At 34.9% G+C, this 20,860-nt stretch overlaps 3 protein-coding genes across 4 annotated transcripts; all 3 read left to right on the top strand.

Annotated features, from left to right (window-relative positions):
• The first annotated feature begins 493 nt into the window (after window positions 1–493).
• On the top strand, window positions 494–988 carry LOC141680813 (uncharacterized). The gene has a single exon (XM_074486929.1). It carries the CDS (start codon window positions 494–496, stop codon window positions 986–988), a length of 495 nt encoding a protein of 164 aa, XP_074343030.1.
• Window positions 989–7,971: 6,983 nt separating this feature from the next.
• Window positions 7,972–14,953, top strand: LOC141677707 (ubiquitin receptor RAD23d-like). 2 transcript variants are annotated; one of them, XM_074483745.1, is made up of 12 exons: window positions 7,972–8,235; window positions 9,326–9,487; window positions 10,644–10,697; window positions 11,776–11,845; window positions 12,029–12,128; window positions 12,253–12,430; window positions 13,731–13,883; window positions 13,956–14,024; window positions 14,139–14,186; window positions 14,278–14,384; window positions 14,467–14,530; window positions 14,617–14,953. In XM_074483745.1, exons 1-12 carry the CDS (start codon window positions 8,170–8,172, stop codon window positions 14,728–14,730), a joined length of 1,185 nt encoding a protein of 394 aa, XP_074339846.1. In that variant the 5' UTR covers window positions 7,972–8,169; the 3' UTR covers window positions 14,731–14,953. The 2 variants fall into 2 exon arrangements, with proteins under 2 accessions (XP_074339846.1, XP_074339845.1); XM_074483744.1 differs by having other exon boundaries at window positions 7,974–8,235; window positions 11,776–11,849; window positions 12,027–12,128.
• Window positions 14,954–18,506: 3,553 nt separating this feature from the next.
• Window positions 18,507–20,173, top strand: LOC141678329 (uncharacterized). Its single transcript, XM_074484620.1, has 4 exons — window positions 18,507–18,799; window positions 19,438–19,587; window positions 19,676–19,757; window positions 19,838–20,173. The coding sequence occupies exons 2-4, from the start codon at window positions 19,576–19,578 to the stop codon at window positions 20,044–20,046; spliced, it is 303 nt and encodes a 100-aa protein (XP_074340721.1). The 5' UTR covers window positions 18,507–18,799; window positions 19,438–19,575; the 3' UTR covers window positions 20,047–20,173.
• Window positions 20,174–20,860: the final 687 nt, after the last annotated feature.

The following is a 20,860-nucleotide window of genomic DNA, read 5'->3' as shown; positions in this document are numbered from 1 at the left end:
ACTTCTGCAACTTTTAAAAATTCTAAAATATAATTATAAATGCAAATGAAATTACAGAACCTTTCGCTTCTTTTTCTTCGTTTTTAAAGATGGGGAGCAAGGTTAAGGTTCGGTTAAAATGAAATTAATATTCAAACTTATTCTGATAAAAACAAGTACCAAGGGCTAGATCCATCAAACAAGAAAAATAACAAATCTCGAGGCGTAATTGACTATGTAATCCTCCTTGTTAATTTTGACCGGACTTATAAAACCACGAATTAAAATCAACTAATTAAAAATAAAACCAACGGCAACATCACATCCACACACCAAAAAAGCAGACACCAACAATACGCTTAAAACAAACTACTACCTCCCACGCGCCACAACATGCACGCGCCAATTTTATCACTATATAAGCTTTCCTCATTTCTATTCTCTTCTCACCACATCACTACTTCTCTCTCTATATCTATACAATTTTTATTTACACTTAAAATAAAATATACACATGGACTCAGTGAGTTGCAAGAAACGAGTTCGCGATGACTCTGAAGCCACCGAGTCGACTCAGTCCGAGTTAAAGAGATTCAGAGAAGATTTCTTAGACGAGCTCGACGACTCGGATATATGCACGACGAGTGAAGACCTCGACTCGTTCATGAAGATCTTTGAAAAGGAGATTTCCGGCTCCATTCCGGCGAACGAGTCGAAATCCGGCGAGTCTTCGCCGGATCTGGGTTATCTTCTCGGAGCCTCCGATGATGAACTTGGTATTCCACCGTCTGAAGAAAAGTTAGCGGAGACTGAGTTGTACCGAGTTCCCTCCGAGTCAGTCGGACTCAGTGAGTTGTGGAGATTTGATGACTCGTTTGGTTTTGAGTTCAACGACGACGTTTTTGGATATGATAGTAATAGTAACGGTAGCGAGTTTGTAGCGGTTGATTCGTTGTTTGATTATTCGGATATCGGGTTCGGATCATCCGAAATATTACCCGCAATTTAGAAATCTGACATATAATGAAATGGGCTGAAAGTCTGGAACATTGTAAAGTTTGTTTATTCAATTTCTTTTTCCCTTTTTTCTCGAAAGCTATATATTTGTTACGGTATTGATTCGATAGAGATAATTTGTAGAAAATAATAAAAGTGTCCGAAAATATAAAGTAAAGAATAAATTATGAAGAATTATCAAAATTATAAAAAACTGTCAAAATTATGAAATTCGAAATTCCGAGCTCCCAAAATCGATTATGAAACGGTTCTCAACCAATCAGGTGGCAAGTATGAAGTAACCATTAGTCATTTTCTAGCTATTAGTCATTTTCTTATGAATAAACTGGATCCTTGTGTAATAAATCAAAAAATATGTCAAATATAATTCAAAAATAAATTTGAGATTCATTTTAGGATCGCCTAAAATTCCTGTCATTATGGTTGATTAATAAGGTTTCTTTGCCACTTCAGATCTTGTACCCCACTTCAGATCTTGTTCCCCTGCCATTTTGATGCCTAACGAGTTAAACTAAAAATGTGAATCGAACTTGAAATTATTAAATTATTGATATTTTTGAGATTTATTTGGCCAATTATGTGACCCTTTTTTAATATTTTTGTACTGTGTGGCCAATGAATAGCATTATGTGTTTCTCAGAACATCTTCAATCTCTTGCACAAATTTAATGTAACTTTCACCCTAAATTGATGTTAAAATCAAACTAAAATTTTGATTATCTCTGACTCATTTCCATCTAACTTCACATTAAAATGGTATCTTTTTAATTTAAAAGAATATTCTTCTTCTTTTTTAGTAGAAACGGAATGATTTGTTTTCGTTAAATAATATAAGCATAGTATCGTAATTTTGAAAAATTTTATGAATTTTGGTGCAACATCAAATTCGGTACATTTTTTGTGTCACGTACAAATGGTATAACTTTTAGAGTTATACTTGATTAAATTTTTATACTTAAATAATATAAAAATATGTTTTTAAAATTATATTGGAGATGGTCTCGTGACTTTTTTCAAAAAATAATTGAAATACACACAGTTCAATTTCATATTGTGGCACAACTTATATGCAACTGGGGTCTCAATTATTATTTGTCTTCTGTAGTTGTCAGAGACAATTTTGAAAATATCACACATTTTCATTGACAAAATATATTAAAGTAATTATCATGTGTTTATTTGCACATACCGGAAGACGTGTCTATATTTCTGTTGTGCAAGATATTTCAAAACTAAGTCATATTGATAATGGCAAGATTTTGTTGACGTGTAACTTTTTTGTAATCTATAATAGTATTCTTTAAATATGTAAGAATGTTGAAAAAAACTAGATTAAAAAATAATATCAAGAAATGTTGAAAAATAATATTATAGATTAAAAAATATTTTAAGTCAAATGTTAGAAAGTCACATATCAAGAAATGTCAGGAAGTATATCGAGAACTACTCAAGTTTATCGAAACGCCAATTTTACTGGTGAGGGCAATCCTGAAAACCATCCCGGACCCAACCATCTTGCAGATAAACAGAGAAGAAAACGCGAAGGAAGACGAGCTGTCAAAGCTCGTCCAGAATACTTCAGATTTGAGCAGCTCGGTTTACTTTGAGGAGCTCGGAGTACCCAACACCGATCGACCCGAGGTATTATGTGTTACTAGCCCGGACAACTGGATGACGCCTTACATAGCTTATCTTAAGGACGAGACCCTTCCGGAAGACCAGAATACAGCGCTATACCTCAAATATAAGGCTGCCCGCTTCTTTCTGAAAGATAATTAGCTATACCGGCGAACTTTTTCTGCCCCGACTTTAAAATGCGTTGATCCGGACGAAGCAGATTATTGTCTCCGGGAGGTGCACGAGGGAATCTGCGGAGATCATTTAGCCGCTAAAGCTCTAGCCTACAAAGTCATCAGACAAGGCTACTATTGGCCCACCATCCAAACTGATTCAGTGGCCTATGTGAAGAAATGCAGCAAGTGCCTATGTGAAGAAATGCAGCAAGTGCCAAAAGTTCAGCAATGTGCCGAAGCAAGGTTCAAGCCTCCCCGGGTCCGTTCTCTCCCCGATCCCATTCGCTGTCTAGGGAATTGACATCATGGGTCCTTTCCCTCGGGCAAAAGGAGATCTTCGTTATGTGCTGGTGGCGATCGATTATATGACTAAGTGGGCAGAAGCCAAGGCTATGAGGACCATCAATCAGCAAGACCGCATCAAATTCGTAGATTCAATTGTGATGAGGTTCGGACTACCGATGGTTTTAATCTCGGACAACGGGCCGCAGTTCGTGGGTTTGAATTTTGGAGCCTATCTCAAGGAGCTCGGGATAAGGCACAAGAAAGCATCCGTGGCCCATCCACAAGGAAACGGACAAGTCGAGGTCACAAACAGGACCATACTCCGAGGTTTGGAAAAGAGACTGGAAGACTCTAAAAAGAACTGGCCAGATGAACTCCCGAAGGTTTTATGGTCATACAGAACCACCTCCCGGATTGGAACCGGTGAGACTCTATTTAAGCTTGCCTATGGTACCGAGGCCCGACTACCGGTGGAAACCGAATCCCCTTCTCATAGAGTGGTCAACTTTGACGAGGTCTCCAACATAGAAGGCCTCAGAACCAACCTCAAACTCTTGGATGAAGTAAGAGACCGGGCCGTAGAAAAAATGGAAAGCTACAAGGAAAAAACAAAGCTTTACTTTGCGAAGAGGGCCAAGATAAGAGAATATGTGGTGTGAGATCTAGTACTCCGGGACACCGAGGCCTCGGACCCAACTAACCAAGGGAAACTGCAGCCGAACTGGGAAGGCCCCTACATAGTCAAGGAAGTGCTCCGTTCGGGAACTTACAAGCTGAACTACCTCAGCGGGACCGAGGTCCCCAACATCTGACACGGAACCCGACTAAGGAAATTCTACCAGTAAGAGAAAGGTGCACATTCTGGGAACACCTCTACATTTATACTATGATATTTTTATGTAAACGCTATTCTCATTCACCCCAGAATGTAATTTTTGCTTTCAATATAAATGAAAAACTCTACTTTAAGCGTTCCATAACTTGAATCAATTTCATTACGCGGCTTATTTATTTACCATCAGATTTAAAAACTCAACCCATGAGTACTTATAAAGTTTCTACAAGTTAAATATTTTTACCCCACCCCGGGGTCTGCAAAAACACAACCCATGTGTATGAAAATTTCTATCAAATGAAAATTTACCTCTGCCCGGGGTCCTATAAAAACTCAACCCATGAGTACTTATAAAGTTTCTACAAGTTAACTATTTTTACCCCACTCCGGGGTCTATAAAAACACAACCCATGTGTATAAAAATTTCTATCAAATGGAAATTTACCCCTGCCCGGGGTCCTATAAAAACTCAACCCATGAGTACTTATAAAGTTTCTACAAGTTAAATATTTTTACCCCAAAGTTTCTACAAGTTAAATGTTTTTACCCCACCCCGTGGTCTGCAAAAACACAACCCACGTGTATGAAAATTTCTATCAAATGAAAATTTACCCCTGCCCGGGGTCCTATAAAAACTCAACCCATGAGTACTTATAAAGTTTCTACAAGTTAAATATTTTTACCCCACCGTGGGGTCTGCAAAAACACAGCCCATGTGTATGAAAATTTCTATCAAATGGAAATTTACCCCTGCCCGGGGTCCTATAAAAACTCAACCCATGCGTACTTATAAAGTTTCTACAAGTTAAATATTTTCACCCCACCCCGGGGTCTGCAAAAACACAGCTCATGTCTACTTCGAAAACTTCCTGACATATACAAGTCAATAACAAAGGAAAGAAACAAAAGCACAATCATATTAAACAACCCCGGGGAAACACACCACGGGGGGGAAAATCAAAGTCATCCAGATTACAGAAAAGAGAAATTAGCCAAAAGGCTGAGTTCAGACAATACTAAAAACAAAGAAACAGAAATTACATGCCAACAAATGGCAAAGTCTTCAAGCTTCTGCTGCAGGCTCGGCAGGAGGAGAGGGAGGCTGCTCAGGATCACCTTCTGGAACTGGAGGCTGCTGGGCGAGTGGCGATCCGGGAGAATGAGGGATGTTGCTAGACGTTCCGGCACCAGACTCCATTGCCCGGATGGCTTCCTTCTCCTGCTCCAACCGGGTCTCCTCTTCAATATACCTCTCCAGGAAGATGTCGATCGTACCCCGAGGCTCTTCGCCGAGGTACTTCGAAGCAATATTCCAGCAAATCTGGATCTTCTCCAGCGCTTTGTCATTCAGCTCTTCGAAGTACGCGGGAGTCCCCCGGAACCCAGCCAAAACCTCTTCGGGAGTGAGCCGGGCGGCAAGATCATCCTTCAGCTTCTTGTTTTCCGCCCTCATCTCCCAGACTGAAGTCTCGGCCCGGTCCTGCCTCTCCCGGATCTCGTCAAGAAGTTTCTTATGAGCAGCAGCCTCCTTGGCACTTGCCTCCTTCAACTCATGTATCTCCCGGGACAGCCTCTCATATTCAGTCTTGTAGACCTCGGCAGCATCAGCCTTCGCATGTAGGCTCCGGATTATGCAAACCAATCCAGCAACCCGGGAGTTAGCCTGAAATCATTATATATCACGATTAGATGATACGAATACAAGAAAATAAAAATGAGGCAAGTACGAAATCGAATATCAAAAGGGTATAAGAAAAGGGCTTACAGCAGTAATGTCCTCCTGAAGCCCGACCAGGAAGTCGTCGAGAGGCTCCTTTCTGTATTTCTTCCTCTCCGCCGTGCTAGCGTAGTTCTCAAATAGCTCCCTCCGGCGAGTCTCCGGGGTGAAGCTAGCCAACAGGGCCTTCAAAGTTTCCGGGGTATCCGGGGCCAGGACAACAGCAGCCTTCTTCGAAACAGGGCCCTCAGACCCATCCCCACCTTTTTCCCTGGAACCCGAAGGAGCACTCTTCCTTTTCCGGGGTGCTGGGACCCTTGTCACGTCCCCTTGCTGCACAGCCTCGGCCCGGGGTTCGTTGATCACGATCATTGTCCTCCCTGGACGAGATGGCACCGCCTTCCGGGCTGCGTCTTCACATTCACCAACCTTCTTCTTCCCAGAATCCAAGCTCGTTATTCCCCCAATCCTTCGCAGCTTGGCCGACAAATCCTTAAGCTGAGCAGACATGTTTGGGGGATAGGGAATTAGCTTCGGAATACCTTAAAAGAAGAACAGCAAAACATCAGTCCCGGATACAATCAACCAATAAAAGTTAAATAACAAAATAAAGCTAAGGCAAAAGACTTACAGCCGACAACATGCATACTTTCATTGCTATTAAAAGTGTCTCGGGTCCATTGCGTCCCGAATGCCCCATAGAAGGCATAAACCATCGCGAGAGCTGCTTGCCCGAGCCGCTGGACCGGAAATCTATCTGTTTTAATTTCGAGTTTATGGAGTGGCATGAACTCCAGATCCCCACCCCAAATAAAAATGAACTCCCGGTGCCATCCCTTAAGCGATGTTAACATGCTAACCGGGAGGACCATCTTATCGGAAGGATATCCGCAGTCCTCGATCCTAAACAAGAACTCGTATATGGGTCGAGAGGTGGACCTCTTGACCCTAAAAATATGGTGAAATAGTTTAAAGGTAGGGAGGTAATTTTTGGCATAGCTGCAACCCTAGTAGGAGGCCTATAAAAGGCAGGACATAAGGAAGGTTACAGGTTAGACACTCTCTCCCTCACATATACTTACATACACACACGCACATACCATAAATATACTCGCATAATTCCCGTTTTGCCCCCTTTTCTCCTTAGAACCCTTTCTCATTCTCACGCCAGAGGTGCCGCGGAGACGCCACCCCCCTCCGGTTCTGTTTTGTAGGTTCTCACCCTACAACTACACCACTCGCTACCACCATTTCTGTGCAAACGGAGTTTGAGTCCGTGCTCGGCAAGGAGAAGGCCCCGGGGCGATTTGGGATTATCACACACATTCATCCCTCTGTGTCGTTCATACCTGTCACTTTCTTTTAAATTCATCTATTCATAGCCCCTATCCGCGATTTTTAGGCTCAAATTTTAAACCCCGTTTGAGATTTTTGAACCGTTATAACATGACTCTGATGCCATTTATTATGTTACAAGCAATATTTAATTCTATATTAATATGATTTTGTTCGTTTTGGGACGAGACCACGAATTTGTGAAGCTTATAACTATAGAAAATTAAGGAGTATTTTCTATGTGAAGATCGGAGAAAATAATATGGAAGTCAAAGTCACTTTGTACAATTTGCGCCCATTGGGCTAATCTTAAATTCTACATAGTGGGCTAGTTTTGTTACTTCAGTTCCATTACCCACAAATAAGGGCTCGAGTTCCTAATTTTGGGCCATTGTCTGTTATCAAACTTAAATCCCGCGGTTAGCCCAATAAATGAACCCATTTGAATAGTCATGAATTTTACACCAACCAAGTCCAAGATTACCAAACGCAAAGAACGCATCCACAAACACTAAAAAGGAAACGATCATCTTGAATTCTTACATGGAAAACGTGTGAAATGAAAATTACCAAACTTACTATTTGTTTTGGCAAAATCTCGCAGTAATTTACTTAGTTAAATGCAAAATACAACGAATCTACAAATATTTTTGGGGCACGGAATGTTTTTATTCCGAAAATTGTATTACAAATTTTTAATTTAATTTGAAAACCGAGATCGAGTTAATTTATCCCACCGAAATCCAGAACTCCCATCGAATAATTTATTACGTAAAACATAAAAATACGAGTTAGAAATAACTTCTTTCTATTTCTTTATAACAACCATCCCATTAATCAATCTAGTAAAATATAACATACGAGCTGAAATTATAATAATAATTTTTTTATCTAGTAATTTCTCTCTTAAAAAATGCAATAATTATTTAACAAATATACACATTTTATTATACAAAATACAAAAATCTAGCATATTCCAATCTTTATCCTCCCCATCTCCCCAAAGTTTCCTCCCACGCAACACTCCCTCACACATCGTGGATCTCACGCGCCACAGCTCGCGTGTACCAAACTCACAAACGCTGCCTTGCGAGAAAGGGCAAGTCTCGGTACAAAACCAAGCCAAACGCAAGCCTCTGCGATTCTCACTTCTCTCTCTCTCTCTCACTAGATCGAACATATACACACAAATATACATACAGTGAAAGATGAAGGTTTTCGTGAAGACATTGAAAGGAAGTCAATTCGAAATTCAAGTCAATCCTGATGATTCGGTTCGTTTTCTTCTCTCGATTTGTATGTATTGTTCAATTCGTGTTTGTTTTGGTGAGTTTTAGTAGTCAATTTGAGATTTGTGATTGTTTGATTGATGTGTAAATGGTGAGAAATTATATAATTGTGATTTTTAGGCTTTTTAATTTTATCGTTGGTGAATTTAATTGAGTTTTGATGTTAATTGAGCTGGTTGATTTGATTAGTGTGTGTTTGTTAGTGCTTGTTGATTTGATTTTGTTATTCGATAGTTATTTCATGTAATTGTTAGCGGACACATTCGTTTTTGAAGCGTTGGAAGCTGTGGAAGTGTAATTGTATTGATTTATAAACTGTTTTCGAGGCGTTGGTGATAGCTGGAAGCTTAATTGTATTGAAAAGTAGTAGCAAAACTGGAATTATAATGGTAGAATGAGTTATGTGTCATTGATATTGGAGTGACTATATATCGGAAATTTTTAGGCGTAGGCCGTGGATTGTGATAATTTTCGTCTTTCTACTTTGCAATGAATACGAACTTTGGTATTTTTCGGCTTCTTAATTTTAGTTGCGAGGTCGATTGGATTAAGTGGAGGTTAGGATAGTATCAGTAGTGTTACTGCTGTTATTATTGCTTTTTGGTTTTATCTTGTTACTATACTAGTATGTGCTAAAGCACGTCGTTATTTATTAATAAGCATTGAGCTGTCCTAAAGATCTCTGTTGACCTCTGCCTAGATAATATGGCCACATTTGCATTTTATTGTAATGCAGTATTACAATAAAATAAAACTAGTGAATTACCTTATTGTAAAAAGGAAAAAACAAAAAGATTTAACAATACAAATATAGCTGACAATTTGGTAACCGCATTTTACATTAACTCTTGTTTGAAATATGATTATCAGCTAAAATTTACTTGAAACGAGTTCTGATCATTGTTGGCAGGTATGGTAAGAGGATTATTCTTAAGAATCGAAGCCATTTTTTTTGGTATCTATAAAATCTGCATTTTAAACAAATTTACATCAGTTGCACTTGCATTGCATTAAGGTTTTTTATGGAACAATTGTTATGTAAATTGTGATTTTTTAATTGATTCCGTATTTACAGATTGCTAATGTGAAGAGAAGTATAGAAACTGTACAAGGATCAGCGGTTTATCCTGCTGCACAGCAGATGCTCATCTACCAGGGTAAAGTGCTTAAAGATGGCACGACATTGCTTGAAAACAATGTTGCCGAAAATAGTTTTATCGTCGTCATGTTGTCCAAGGTAAACAGTTCTCATCTTTTTCAGTGATAATGTTGACCCAGGCGATTTTTTTTTTTGGAATATCCACCAATAAAATGTATTGAAGAATGAATATCTACATCATTTACAGGTTAGCTTGTTAAATTGAATAATATGATATGTACATTATACTATATCTGGATTTTTTAAGTATTTAATTTTAGTATTTAATTAGACCCGGTAATCGTGTCGTTTTTCATGCACCAAAAATTTCTATACCTAAATACCCTAAATAAATTTGAAAGTCGGGTCCTTTTATGTTTTCGTGTCATATACATTATATATTAAATTATTATGTTGCTAAATCGTGTTGTTTCATGTTTTACTTTTATCGTGTTACGTGTACTAAAATTCCATACTAAAATATGAAATTAGATGAATTTGCTAAGTCAAGTTCCGTATTTTCGTGTCATCTGCATTATATACTAATAATTGTTATATTACTAGAATTTCATAAAGATATCACTTTTATTAATATAAAAATGATTTAACAGGTTTTAACTTTTAAGACACTTATAATATTATAAATATACTTTTAAAATTTTAATCTCTAATTTTGTAATATTATAAGTTTTTCTGGAATATTTGAAATAAATTTATATTTCACACACAGACATATTTATTTCGTGCCTTGTCGTGTGTGTGTCTAATATGAAATCCAAACATACTTTACTGATAAATTTAAACACTACATATTCATTTCCTGTACACAATTTCGGGCTTTTTATCTAGCCAGTTTAATTAGTGAATATCTTGTAAAATTTTACCTTCATTTGGGTTTTTAAGCCTTTAGCGTAAATGTGCAAGGGACAAATATCCCTTGTCCTAATTTTAATAATCACTCGGGTTTGTTATTTTGTGGGACTCATAAGCCTACGCTTTGATTGTGCAGTTATAATTTTTTAAGTTATATGTGAGCGCCCGTGCCCGCGTATGAGTATTTTATGGTTATATGCGTCTCTAAAGGTTAATTGTGATTATTTTATTAAGTTTTTACGGGATTAGCTGTAATGATGTTACCCTACTTATACTGATGTTTAGGCTATGAGATTTTTTTGTATGAGAAGAGTTCAGAAACATGACTTCTCTTCATTTTAATAATTGTTTGAAATTCTTATTCTGTATCTTTTATAAACAGAGCAAGAGCTCATCTGGTGAAGGTTCAGCTGCTGCAAGGGCAGCAACTCATAAGGTAAGATCAGATCAGACTGCATGAAATTTCAATATTGATTATGAAATAACATTTGATGTAATGTGACTTGAACATGATTGTACTATTAGAGACAGAGAAGCTGTTTCAGTGAATTTTGTCTCTGTGTTTTTTTCTCACTCATATCTCTAAACTCCTTCATAAAACATACATAGCTGCAGTGATTTGTCTCTGACAATTTTTTTTAAGTGGAACCTACCTATATAATACTCTATTGTGCAAACTGGACGTAAATTTCTGATTTGATATTTGTTAGTAATTGAAAAATGCTTGCGTAGCGTAAGGAGGATTTTGTTCTTCAGTGACTTTCTTGAAATTGACCTTGTTACAGTTTTATTGACACTTGTACCATCTTCAGTGGTGACACTCATATAGGGTGCCAATGTATAATTGTATATATATATATATGGTGTAGTCCGTCACTCTCTCTATATATATGGTGGTATCTGATGGATGGAATCTGGTGATGCCACAAGTAGATATGATTATGAATGATTTGCGGACAAATTCATATATTTTATCTATTTTGGCAGACTGCCAAAAGTTAATAACTTTAGGCGTTACTCGAGTCGCTCTTTTAGAAAGCCACTGCAGGAGTGCAAGAACTATGCTGCATGGACAATGGGATCTTTTGGCATTCCCTACTGCAGTTGCTCTTGGGTGCATTCCAGGGTTTAAGAGTTTTTGTTTTGAGTTTAGGGTGCAGATGGTTAATTAAGTGTTTCTCTTTCATAAAGTTGTAATGAGAAAGTAGGGTGCTTCCTTAACCGTAGACATATACTGGATTACTGGGCATGCCAGTTTACAGTTCATTGGTAATAAGCGTAAATTGTTAGTAATAACTTACATTTGGTCTATCACTGGTTCTAGTCTTCTCCATTGATGTGAACTGTCTTTTGAGATCTTTTGATGTTTTTGGTGTTGGTGTTTTGTTTCTTACCTGCTACACGTGCTGATCATCTTTTTGGAATATTCTTGTAAATTAATTCATTTTTGTATAAGCATCACTATTTCATACTCTTTAGAAAGTCCTTCATAATGAGATGCATCACCTTTGTAGGCACCGCGAACAAGTGCCCCACCTTCAGTTCCAGCACCAGCAGTTTCTCAACCTCCAGTTGCAACCTTGGCTGCGTAAGTTTTGGAAACCATGGCGCATGAACAGATATATTGCATAATGCATATTATGTCTTATCGTTGTACATACATCTTATATATTCTCCATCTATCTGCTTATTCAACAAATATTCTCAATATTTTTTGAAGAAAGTGAAAAATATGGTTTGTTAATAATTTATCTCAACTTTTCAGACCTGCTCCTGCTCCTGCACCTGCTCCTGCTCCTGCTCCTGCTCCTGCTCCTGCTCCTGCTCCTGCTCCAGTTGTAGCTCCCGTCCCCTCTGAAGCTGCGGGGTTTGTTCATTGTTATCCAGTAGCATAAAACTAGCAATCAGTTTAATGACATTTACTTTTACTGTTGATTAATAAAATTATGTTTAATTGTTTCTTACTTTATATATTGATGTTTTTTTATTAGGTCGGAGGCCAATGTTTATGACAGTGCAGCATCACTTTTAGTAGCCGGAAGCAATCTTGAGGGAGCAATTCAGCAGATTCTTGACATGGGCGGGGGCACATGGGACAGGGATACAGTTATTCGCGCACTTCGTGCTGCTTATAACAATCCAGAGAGAGCTGTGGAATATCTTTATTCCGTAAGTCTCTGTAGTATTTTTACATATCATGCAATCAACAATAAGCTTAGCATTGTTTTTGAATAAAGTCATGCTATTATGCAAGTATAACGCATATGTTATCTCAAATTCAAAAACAAATGGACTAATGGAGTGAACAGGCTTTTGTTGTCTTTTAACATCTCTGTAGTTGAGAGTTTGTGTAACTCAAGGGATGTAGTGGTGGTTGGGTCAGTAAAAGATTCAATTAGTCATATAGGGACTTGTGCTTTAAAATGACTTTGGGGGGGGTGTCTGTTTGTGTAAGTTACTCAAGTTAAAGTCAACTTAGAAGTTGAATTTTAACAAGTAGGAACTAGGTACTTATTTCACTTATTTATTATTTTATTATAATGTTATATATTATAAGTATTATTACTAATAGATTATTCAAACAAATTATGACTTGTATTTCTAAGTTGCTCCCTTAGTTAGTTAGTTGCATATTATGTAAGCCACTTTTTCAGTTATTTTCACCAATTCTGAAGCATATTACACCAAATAAATAACACTAAAAAAGGTTATTTGCAAGTACCTAATTTTCACACCTTAAAATGCATGGTTATTATTTTGTTTGTTACTATTTCTAAGTGGCTCGCCTAATTTTGGGATACAGGGAGTTTAAAATAACTTCAACATAGCAATTACCTTTTTTAATATAACCCTAATAGTTCCACATAACTTCCAATTTAGCTCTCCTAAAGAAGAGGATGATTTTATTTGCAAGTACTTGATTTATTAGGTGATATCCAAATTAAACAATTTTATGGCAGTCTCATACTTCACAAGTGTCTTAATTATATTTGACATTGTAATATATTGGCAGCGTCAGTGTTGGGGCCTCTAGTTAGTGGTGGCTCGAATAGTTAAGGAAATCAAACTCTGGAGGGGGTGGATTTGTATCAAGCATATTTACAATGTTCGGAATATCTTATTTGTACACTAAAGTTTTCTTGGAATATCTTTCTTATTTACTAAACTCTCTCGTGCATTTTTTGTCATTTAGCTAATTATTCAACTTGTATGCATGTCCCGTTGGGTGTGTTTTTAAAATTATCAAAACATATACTACTTGTTTTGTAAAAGTAACTTTTTCTGTGAAATACTTGTAAAATATTTACTTCAATTCGAGCCAAGTCAGATTTGTACTTACTACTTGTTCTAGGAAGCTTCTGCAATTTTGTGACTTTAGAGCTTACAAGTGTTTGTGAACATTGCAATTATTAATTTGTACATCTATTTCTCAGAATTTTGCTAGTCTAATAATGGTGTAATATAACAGGGAATCCCTGAGCAAGCAGAGGCTCCACCTGTGGCCCCATCGCCACCAAGTGGCCAGGCTACAAACCCCCTTGATCAGCCTCCAGCTGCTGCCCAACCAGTTCCTATTGCTTCTACTGGACCCAATGCAAATCCATTGGATCTCTTCCCTCAGGTGTGCATTTTTTTTAACAACTTTGCTTTTATCTGCATTTTTTTTGACGATGCCTTTCATTTCATCATTCAGGGTCTTCCCGACATGGGTTCTAATGCTGCTGGTGCAGGCAACTTAGATTTTTTACGCACCAATCAACAGGTATTCATTTTTCTAAGATCCAACTACCTTTTGCCCACCTACTCCCTTTTCTTCTTTCTTTCTTTCTTCCTTTCCTTCTATCTTTCTTCACTTTTTAGTATTCTTCTGTACCAGTTCCAAGCTTTGCGAGCTATGGTGCAGTCCAACCCACAAATCTTGCAGGTAATATGTTTATATATATGTATGTGCACATATTTTCGTACCTGTGAATATCATCTGATATTTGATGTTTGTTTCGTTTATTTCTTAACAGCCCATGCTTCAGGAGTTAGGAAAGCAAAATCCTCATCTAATGAGGCTTATCCAAGAGCATCAGGCTGATTTCCTTCAGCTGATAAATGAACCCGTGGAAGGCGGCGAGTATGTTTTGTTTTATAACTTTTATTACTATTAGCATATAGCAAATGTTTATGGTGCTTATGTGCTTGTAATTTCTCATCAGGAACTTACTTGGGCAGCCACAGGCAATTACAGTCACACCGGAGGAGCAGGATGCTATAGAGCGTGTAAGTTGTGCCTTCTATATCTTAAAAATTAATGTGAATGTGACTGTTTATTGTGGTAATTAATCTAATTTCTATTCATTATTCAGCTTGAAGCAATGGGATTTGATCGAGAACTGGTTTTGGAAGTCTTCTTTGCGTGTAACAAGAACGAGGAGCTGGCTGCTAATTACCTCTTAGACCATATGCACGAGTTTGAATAATGATCATACGTGGAATCAACGTGGCTAAATCTCTCCCTCTCCATTTTCTTGTCTCTTTACCCCTATCTTATTTTTATCTTGATAACCTTCTGTTTTCTTTTTCACCCTTCTCTCTGGGAGTGCATATACTTCTCCGGACTTTTTTGGAATGTTTTTATTGTGAATTCTGGAGATTATGAATGTTAAGATGTAACTATATGTGCTTTAATCGACCTTTTTGCTATCCCTGATTTTCATCATGCAACCAACTTTTTGGTGCACCCAAAACAAATATATTTAATAGGTATTTCTATGAATTTTAAATTTAATAAATCAGATAGATAGTACAGTCATTGTCAAGTCAGCTCATAGAAGACCGGGCATCCACATTGAAAGAGAAATGATAGAGCTTTCAAAAACTTGTCCCAAATAACATGTGTGACAAGAATTGATTGGTAATAACTTTTATAAAAGAGTATTTCTAGAGTTCAAAAAAAATTATTTCTAAAACTTTTCCGGAATATGTGCCTTTTTTTGATTGGTTTGGTCGTTTACTCATAACTAGCTTTCTGTTTTTACGTGTTAGTCTGTTTTTGATTGGTTTGGTCGTTGAATATTTAAATAAATTCTAAATTTATTTATCAAATTATATATTAATTCTAATATATTTATATAAATATATAATAATTATAGTTTTATAATAAAAATAATAAAAAAATTAGGAAGGAGATGTGATCGTAGTTTAGTAGGATAATTTTTTGTCGTAGTTTAGAGGTATAAGAAGAATATATCTAATAATTTAACAATTAAGTAGTTTAGAGTATTTCCAATGCGGTTAGCTAAATTGCTTAGCTAATATAATATAAAATAAAAGTTAGCTAAAATTTAGATGATGGAAAGGTATTTTGCTCGAATGCTATTATTTATAATGATTAGCTATTTTTAAAAAAATAATAAGATTAGTTTTAAAATTTCAAGTTTATGTGAATGATTTTATATTATTGGATCTATAAAGAGAATAGTATTTTCAACTTTGCCATTTTTAATTGGGCAAAGCACAATTATAGATAATGATTTCCCGATAAACAAATATGGAAGATCATTTTAGTGTTATTTAAAAATTTAGCTAACAAATTTTCCCGTAGGATATAGTTAAGAGTTAAGTGTCTGTTTGGAAAATCTTAAAATAAGTAACTTATAACTTAAAGTGAATACGTGAGTAATAAGTGATAAGTTAATAAATACTTATAAGTTATATAAGTGTTTGGATAATTTAACTTATAGGTCATAATTGTTTTTATTTAAATGAATTAAAATAAATAATTTTTATATATAATTATCTTAATTCTTATATTTTAAGTTATATTAACATTTAAAAAAATATATTCTAAAATTAAAATTGATAAGAAAACGAAAAATCAAAAATAAGTTGTGAAAAAGTACGTCGTTACCAACATTCAACTTATCAGCTTATAAGTTGTAAATTCAACTTATAAGCTGGGTCTACAAACACTCGTCAATAAGCTGTTGTGGACTTATAAGCCAATAAGCTCACTTAACGGAATTGCCAAACAGACCCTAAGTATGAGTTGCTGATGCTCTTAGCATGTTTGGACCCTAAGTGGATAATCGTTAAACCAAAAATATATCATTCTGGTTATTATATTATACTAACATAAATTCCGTGCGATACACGAGTTTCTATTAATATTTTAAATTTTTATTTATCAAGTTATATTATATTTTGAAAATATTTATATAAATATATAATGATTATAAATTTATAATAAAAATAATAGAATAACATTTGGTCATAATTCAGTAGAATAAATAGACTATTTCTAGTAGTTTAACAATTTAGTAGTTTAGCACATATGTAACACTATTATTTATATCTTTTAATAATATAATAAGTTGTATTTGTAGTTTAGTAGGATAAGTATATTATATTTAGTAGCAGTTTAATAATTTAGTAGTTTATTAAATATATAACACTATTTATCTATTTTTGTAATAATCAAAATTAGGGAATTATCGTTGAACCAAACCGTTGAACCAAATTATCTCTATTCCAGCTATTATAATATACTAGTATAAATCCCGTGCGATACACATGTTTCCATTAATATTTTAAATTTTTATTTATCAAGTTATATTATATTTTTAAAATATTTATATAAATATATAATGATTATAAATTTATAATAAAAATAATAGAATAACATGTGGTCGTAATTTAGTAGAATAAATAGACTATTTCTAGTAGTTTAACAATTTAGTAGTTTAGCAGATATGTAACACTATTATTTATATATTTTAATAATAGGATAAGTTGTATTCGTAGTTTAGTGGGATAAGTATACTATATTTAGTAGTAGTTTAATAATTTAGTAGTTTATTAGATATATAACACTATTTATCTATTTTTGTAATAATCAAAATTATGGAATTATCGTTGAACCAAACCGTTGAACCAAATTATCTCTATTCCGGCTATTATAATATAGTATAGACTAGCATAAATCCCGTGCGATGCACGGGTTCCCATTAATATTTTAAATTTTTATTAATTCAGTTATATTATATTTTTAAAATATTTATATAAATATATAATGATTATAAATTTATAATAAAAATAATAGAATAACATGTGGTCGTAATTTAGTAGAATAAATAGACTATTTCTAGTAGTTTAACAATTTAGTAGTTTATCAGATATGTAACACTATTATTTATATTTTTTAATAATATGATAAGTTGTATTCGTAGTTTAGTAGGATAAGTATACTATATTTAGTAGTTTATTAGATATATAACGCTATTTATCTATTTTTGTAATAATTAAAATTAGGAAATTATCGTTGAACCAAACTGTTGAACCAAATTATTTTCATTCCGGCTATTATAATATATAGTATAGATTATAAATTATGAAGGGTCTCATGTGTGGATTAATATGAGCTCCACTAATTAAAATATATTATTTGTTTTTTGAAAAATATTTTAATATCTCTAACATTATATTTTATAAAATGATAAGTCATCCTATTTATAAAATGATGGGACATGGTGAATATATTTGCGCCCAAAAATTATAATTCGTCTCATGTCATTTGGACAAATTTCTCTAGCATTTTTGACTTCGAAAAGCTTTCAAAAGCAGGCTCAAAACTATGTACAGTGCGTTTTATAACCGTGCCTCGTCAAAATCAGCACAAAGCCATAAACGTATGAAGTTTTAAACCGAAGTCGTTTTACCTGCAACTCCGGTATAAGCGAGAAACTGAGTAGCTATTTAAAAAAGAGAAAACACGGACAGTGGGTGTCCTCTGACAAATTACCCATATTAAGTCATTTTATAATATAAAATTTAAGAGTAAATTTGTAAATATAAACACAATTCCCGTATTTATAAAATACCCTTGTGTTATAATTATTTTCTTTTAACCGTAGACATATCTCTTAGGGATCGCTTGGTTCGAGAAGTGGTATGATGTTGGATAGAAGAATCAGGTTAAGGTGGTATGGATGTTGGATACAAGAATCAGGTTAAGGTGGTATGGAGTTGAGGTATCATTTATGATACCATGTGTTTGGTTGAGTGGTGGAATGAATATTTTAGATTTAAAATATTTTTTAAGTTATTAATTTTAATAAATTTAAATATTATTTTAATTATCATTTAAATAAATTTTAGTTCATTAAATTATTTTTGTATTAAACATTTACATTTGATTGTTTAAATAAAGTTGAAATACTATAAATAAAATTGATTCTCCATACCGCTTCCTCATACCCACCTCTCCCCTTGGGTATCAAAAACTCATACCTTCTGAACCAAATATCAAGTATGAGGTTGGAATGAACGAAACCCATATCTGATACCAGAATGCCTCCAACCAAACGACCCCCTAAGCTCAGGGTCAACAATCCTCTTTAAAAATTAAGGGCGCAGATCTTGTGCTCATGACTTTTGATATTTGAGATTCCCTGGACTTTGCATACAAAAAGATCGCCCTTTGAAAGACTTTGGAGACAAAATGATTGCCCTCTAAAAATTCTGATAGGTGCCGTGGTGTATAAAATCAAGGTAAACTTCTACAGATTCTCCACTTTCCAGTAATTGCTTCCTCTTATTGCACCAGAAAATAGAGTAAACTTATAGAATTTTACACATTTTGTTATCTCAAATCTAGCTTAAGAGCGGTACGATTATGCTAAGGAATGGGAACATTGAAAAAAAATTAAACACTTTAGGGGCACAACTATTTATTAGTACGAAGCAAAAAAAATGTAAAAATTTCAAGACACACAAAATAGCTGCATGAAAGCGACAAGCAACTAGGCACTAGCCCTTGATTTCATACGAATTGTAGAGGACATCCACAGAATAAACGTGTTTATTTAAGGAGATTGCATGCATGATGTATCCAACAACCTAGCTATGTTTTGGAGAAAAGAAATGTAAAGGCATTGGTTTAGATGAAACATGTAATTAATATAACTTGTCCCATGAAAGATTGGTTAGAATATTCTGAAGGACAAAAGAATTATAAGAGAACTTTTAGATTAAGGATGATCCCTTTTTGAAGTATGCACTTTTTACAAGTTAAAAACAAGCAAGATGCTATTGCAATGCCATTATGATCAAGTAACCAAACACTGAAGATATGCTTTACAAAAAACCAGGACTTGAGATTTTCTATTAAGGCTTCTTGGCATTTGCAGCAGAATCAGATTCCTAGCTGAGTGGTAAAGAATGTCCAAGCAGATCCTGAGAGATTAATTTTGCAGCAATTTCATCCCTATTTAGCTGATAATTACAATAGTCCTGTTTTCGGAACTTCCTAAAGCTTCCGCCACGCCATGTCAGGACAGGCAAGCAGTTTCGAAACATCTTCATTAACAATAACTTTCAGTAACTGAACTGTACAGGCATCTAATCAGATTGTGGAATTAATGACAGATATTTTGCATGGTGATGCGGATAAACGTAGACTGCAACGCCTGCTGCAGGAAAATGAGACGAGTTCTTCTCAATATCAAAGGTTAGGCTTTTGCTTTTGTGTTAATAAACGTGCTTATCACAATAAGTTACATTGAATTTGTTTGTGTTCTGTGGTTGAAGAGGTGGAGACACATTTGATAGAGAAACAACATTTACGGGTAAGCGCCTGTGGGAGATTCAAGCCCTCAGATGTGGCTATAAAAATACGGAAAAAGATGAACAGAAGAGTCGAGATTCTTGAAATTCAGGAGTTCATTATGAATGATGGCTCTGCAGAACAGCAGCAGGATCAAGTCATGGATAATACTGGACAACAGCAGCATGCATGACATTTAGCAACTTTGCTTGTATAAAAGAAAGTCTACTATCAATGTATAAGCCTGGAAACTGGCCAGAACCTACTACTATCAAAAGAAAGACCGGTTTATTTGTAAATATAACATGAACAATTTAGGACGTGTAGTGTAAATTTGGACCACTTCCCCTTGGTATCAAATTTGCTGTGTTTTGTTGCACAGTTTGCATTTGGTATCATAGACAACTACTCCCTCTTTGTTTTTTTTTATTTGTTACTTTGACTCTTGCACACATTTCAATGTTTTTTGACCGGTTAGTTAAAATTATAATTTATAAATTTTTTTTTTTTAAATAAAAGTAGACAACTTATATTTTAATTCATAATTTTAAATTTTTTAAAATCATAATTTTAACTAATCGGTCAAACCATATTGAAATACGTGCAAAAGTCTAAGTGACAAATAAAAAAAACAGACCACTATTTTAAAGGCGCTGGTCCACGTCAAATGAATCATCTTTTCATGAATTTTTTTTTTATAGAATCAAAAGTTTTAGCGCATATAAATTGACATGACAATGTATTACACATCAATTAAACCTTCAGGTGGATTAGATATTTCAAGAACACTAAGTTCACAATAATTTACGAAAATGAAAATTTATTGCTATTATATAACAATAACCCTCCATAATGAGGCTGTTTAATCAACTGATTTTATTTTTGTTATAGAAAAATAAGATTATCATTCCCATATATCATAATTTTTTTTACTTTTATAACTTAATTAACTTTTTAAGTATATTTATACGCACATATAACCCGATGATCTTTCGGAAAATAATCTC

Source organism: Apium graveolens, chromosome 8 (genome assembly GCF_009905375.1).
Source record: "Apium graveolens cultivar Ventura chromosome 8, ASM990537v1, whole genome shotgun sequence".
NCBI lineage: Eukaryota > Viridiplantae > Streptophyta > Magnoliopsida > Apiales > Apiaceae > Apium > Apium graveolens.
Note: the sequence above shows the minus strand (reverse complement) of the source record. Positions and strands in the feature narration are given on the sequence as shown.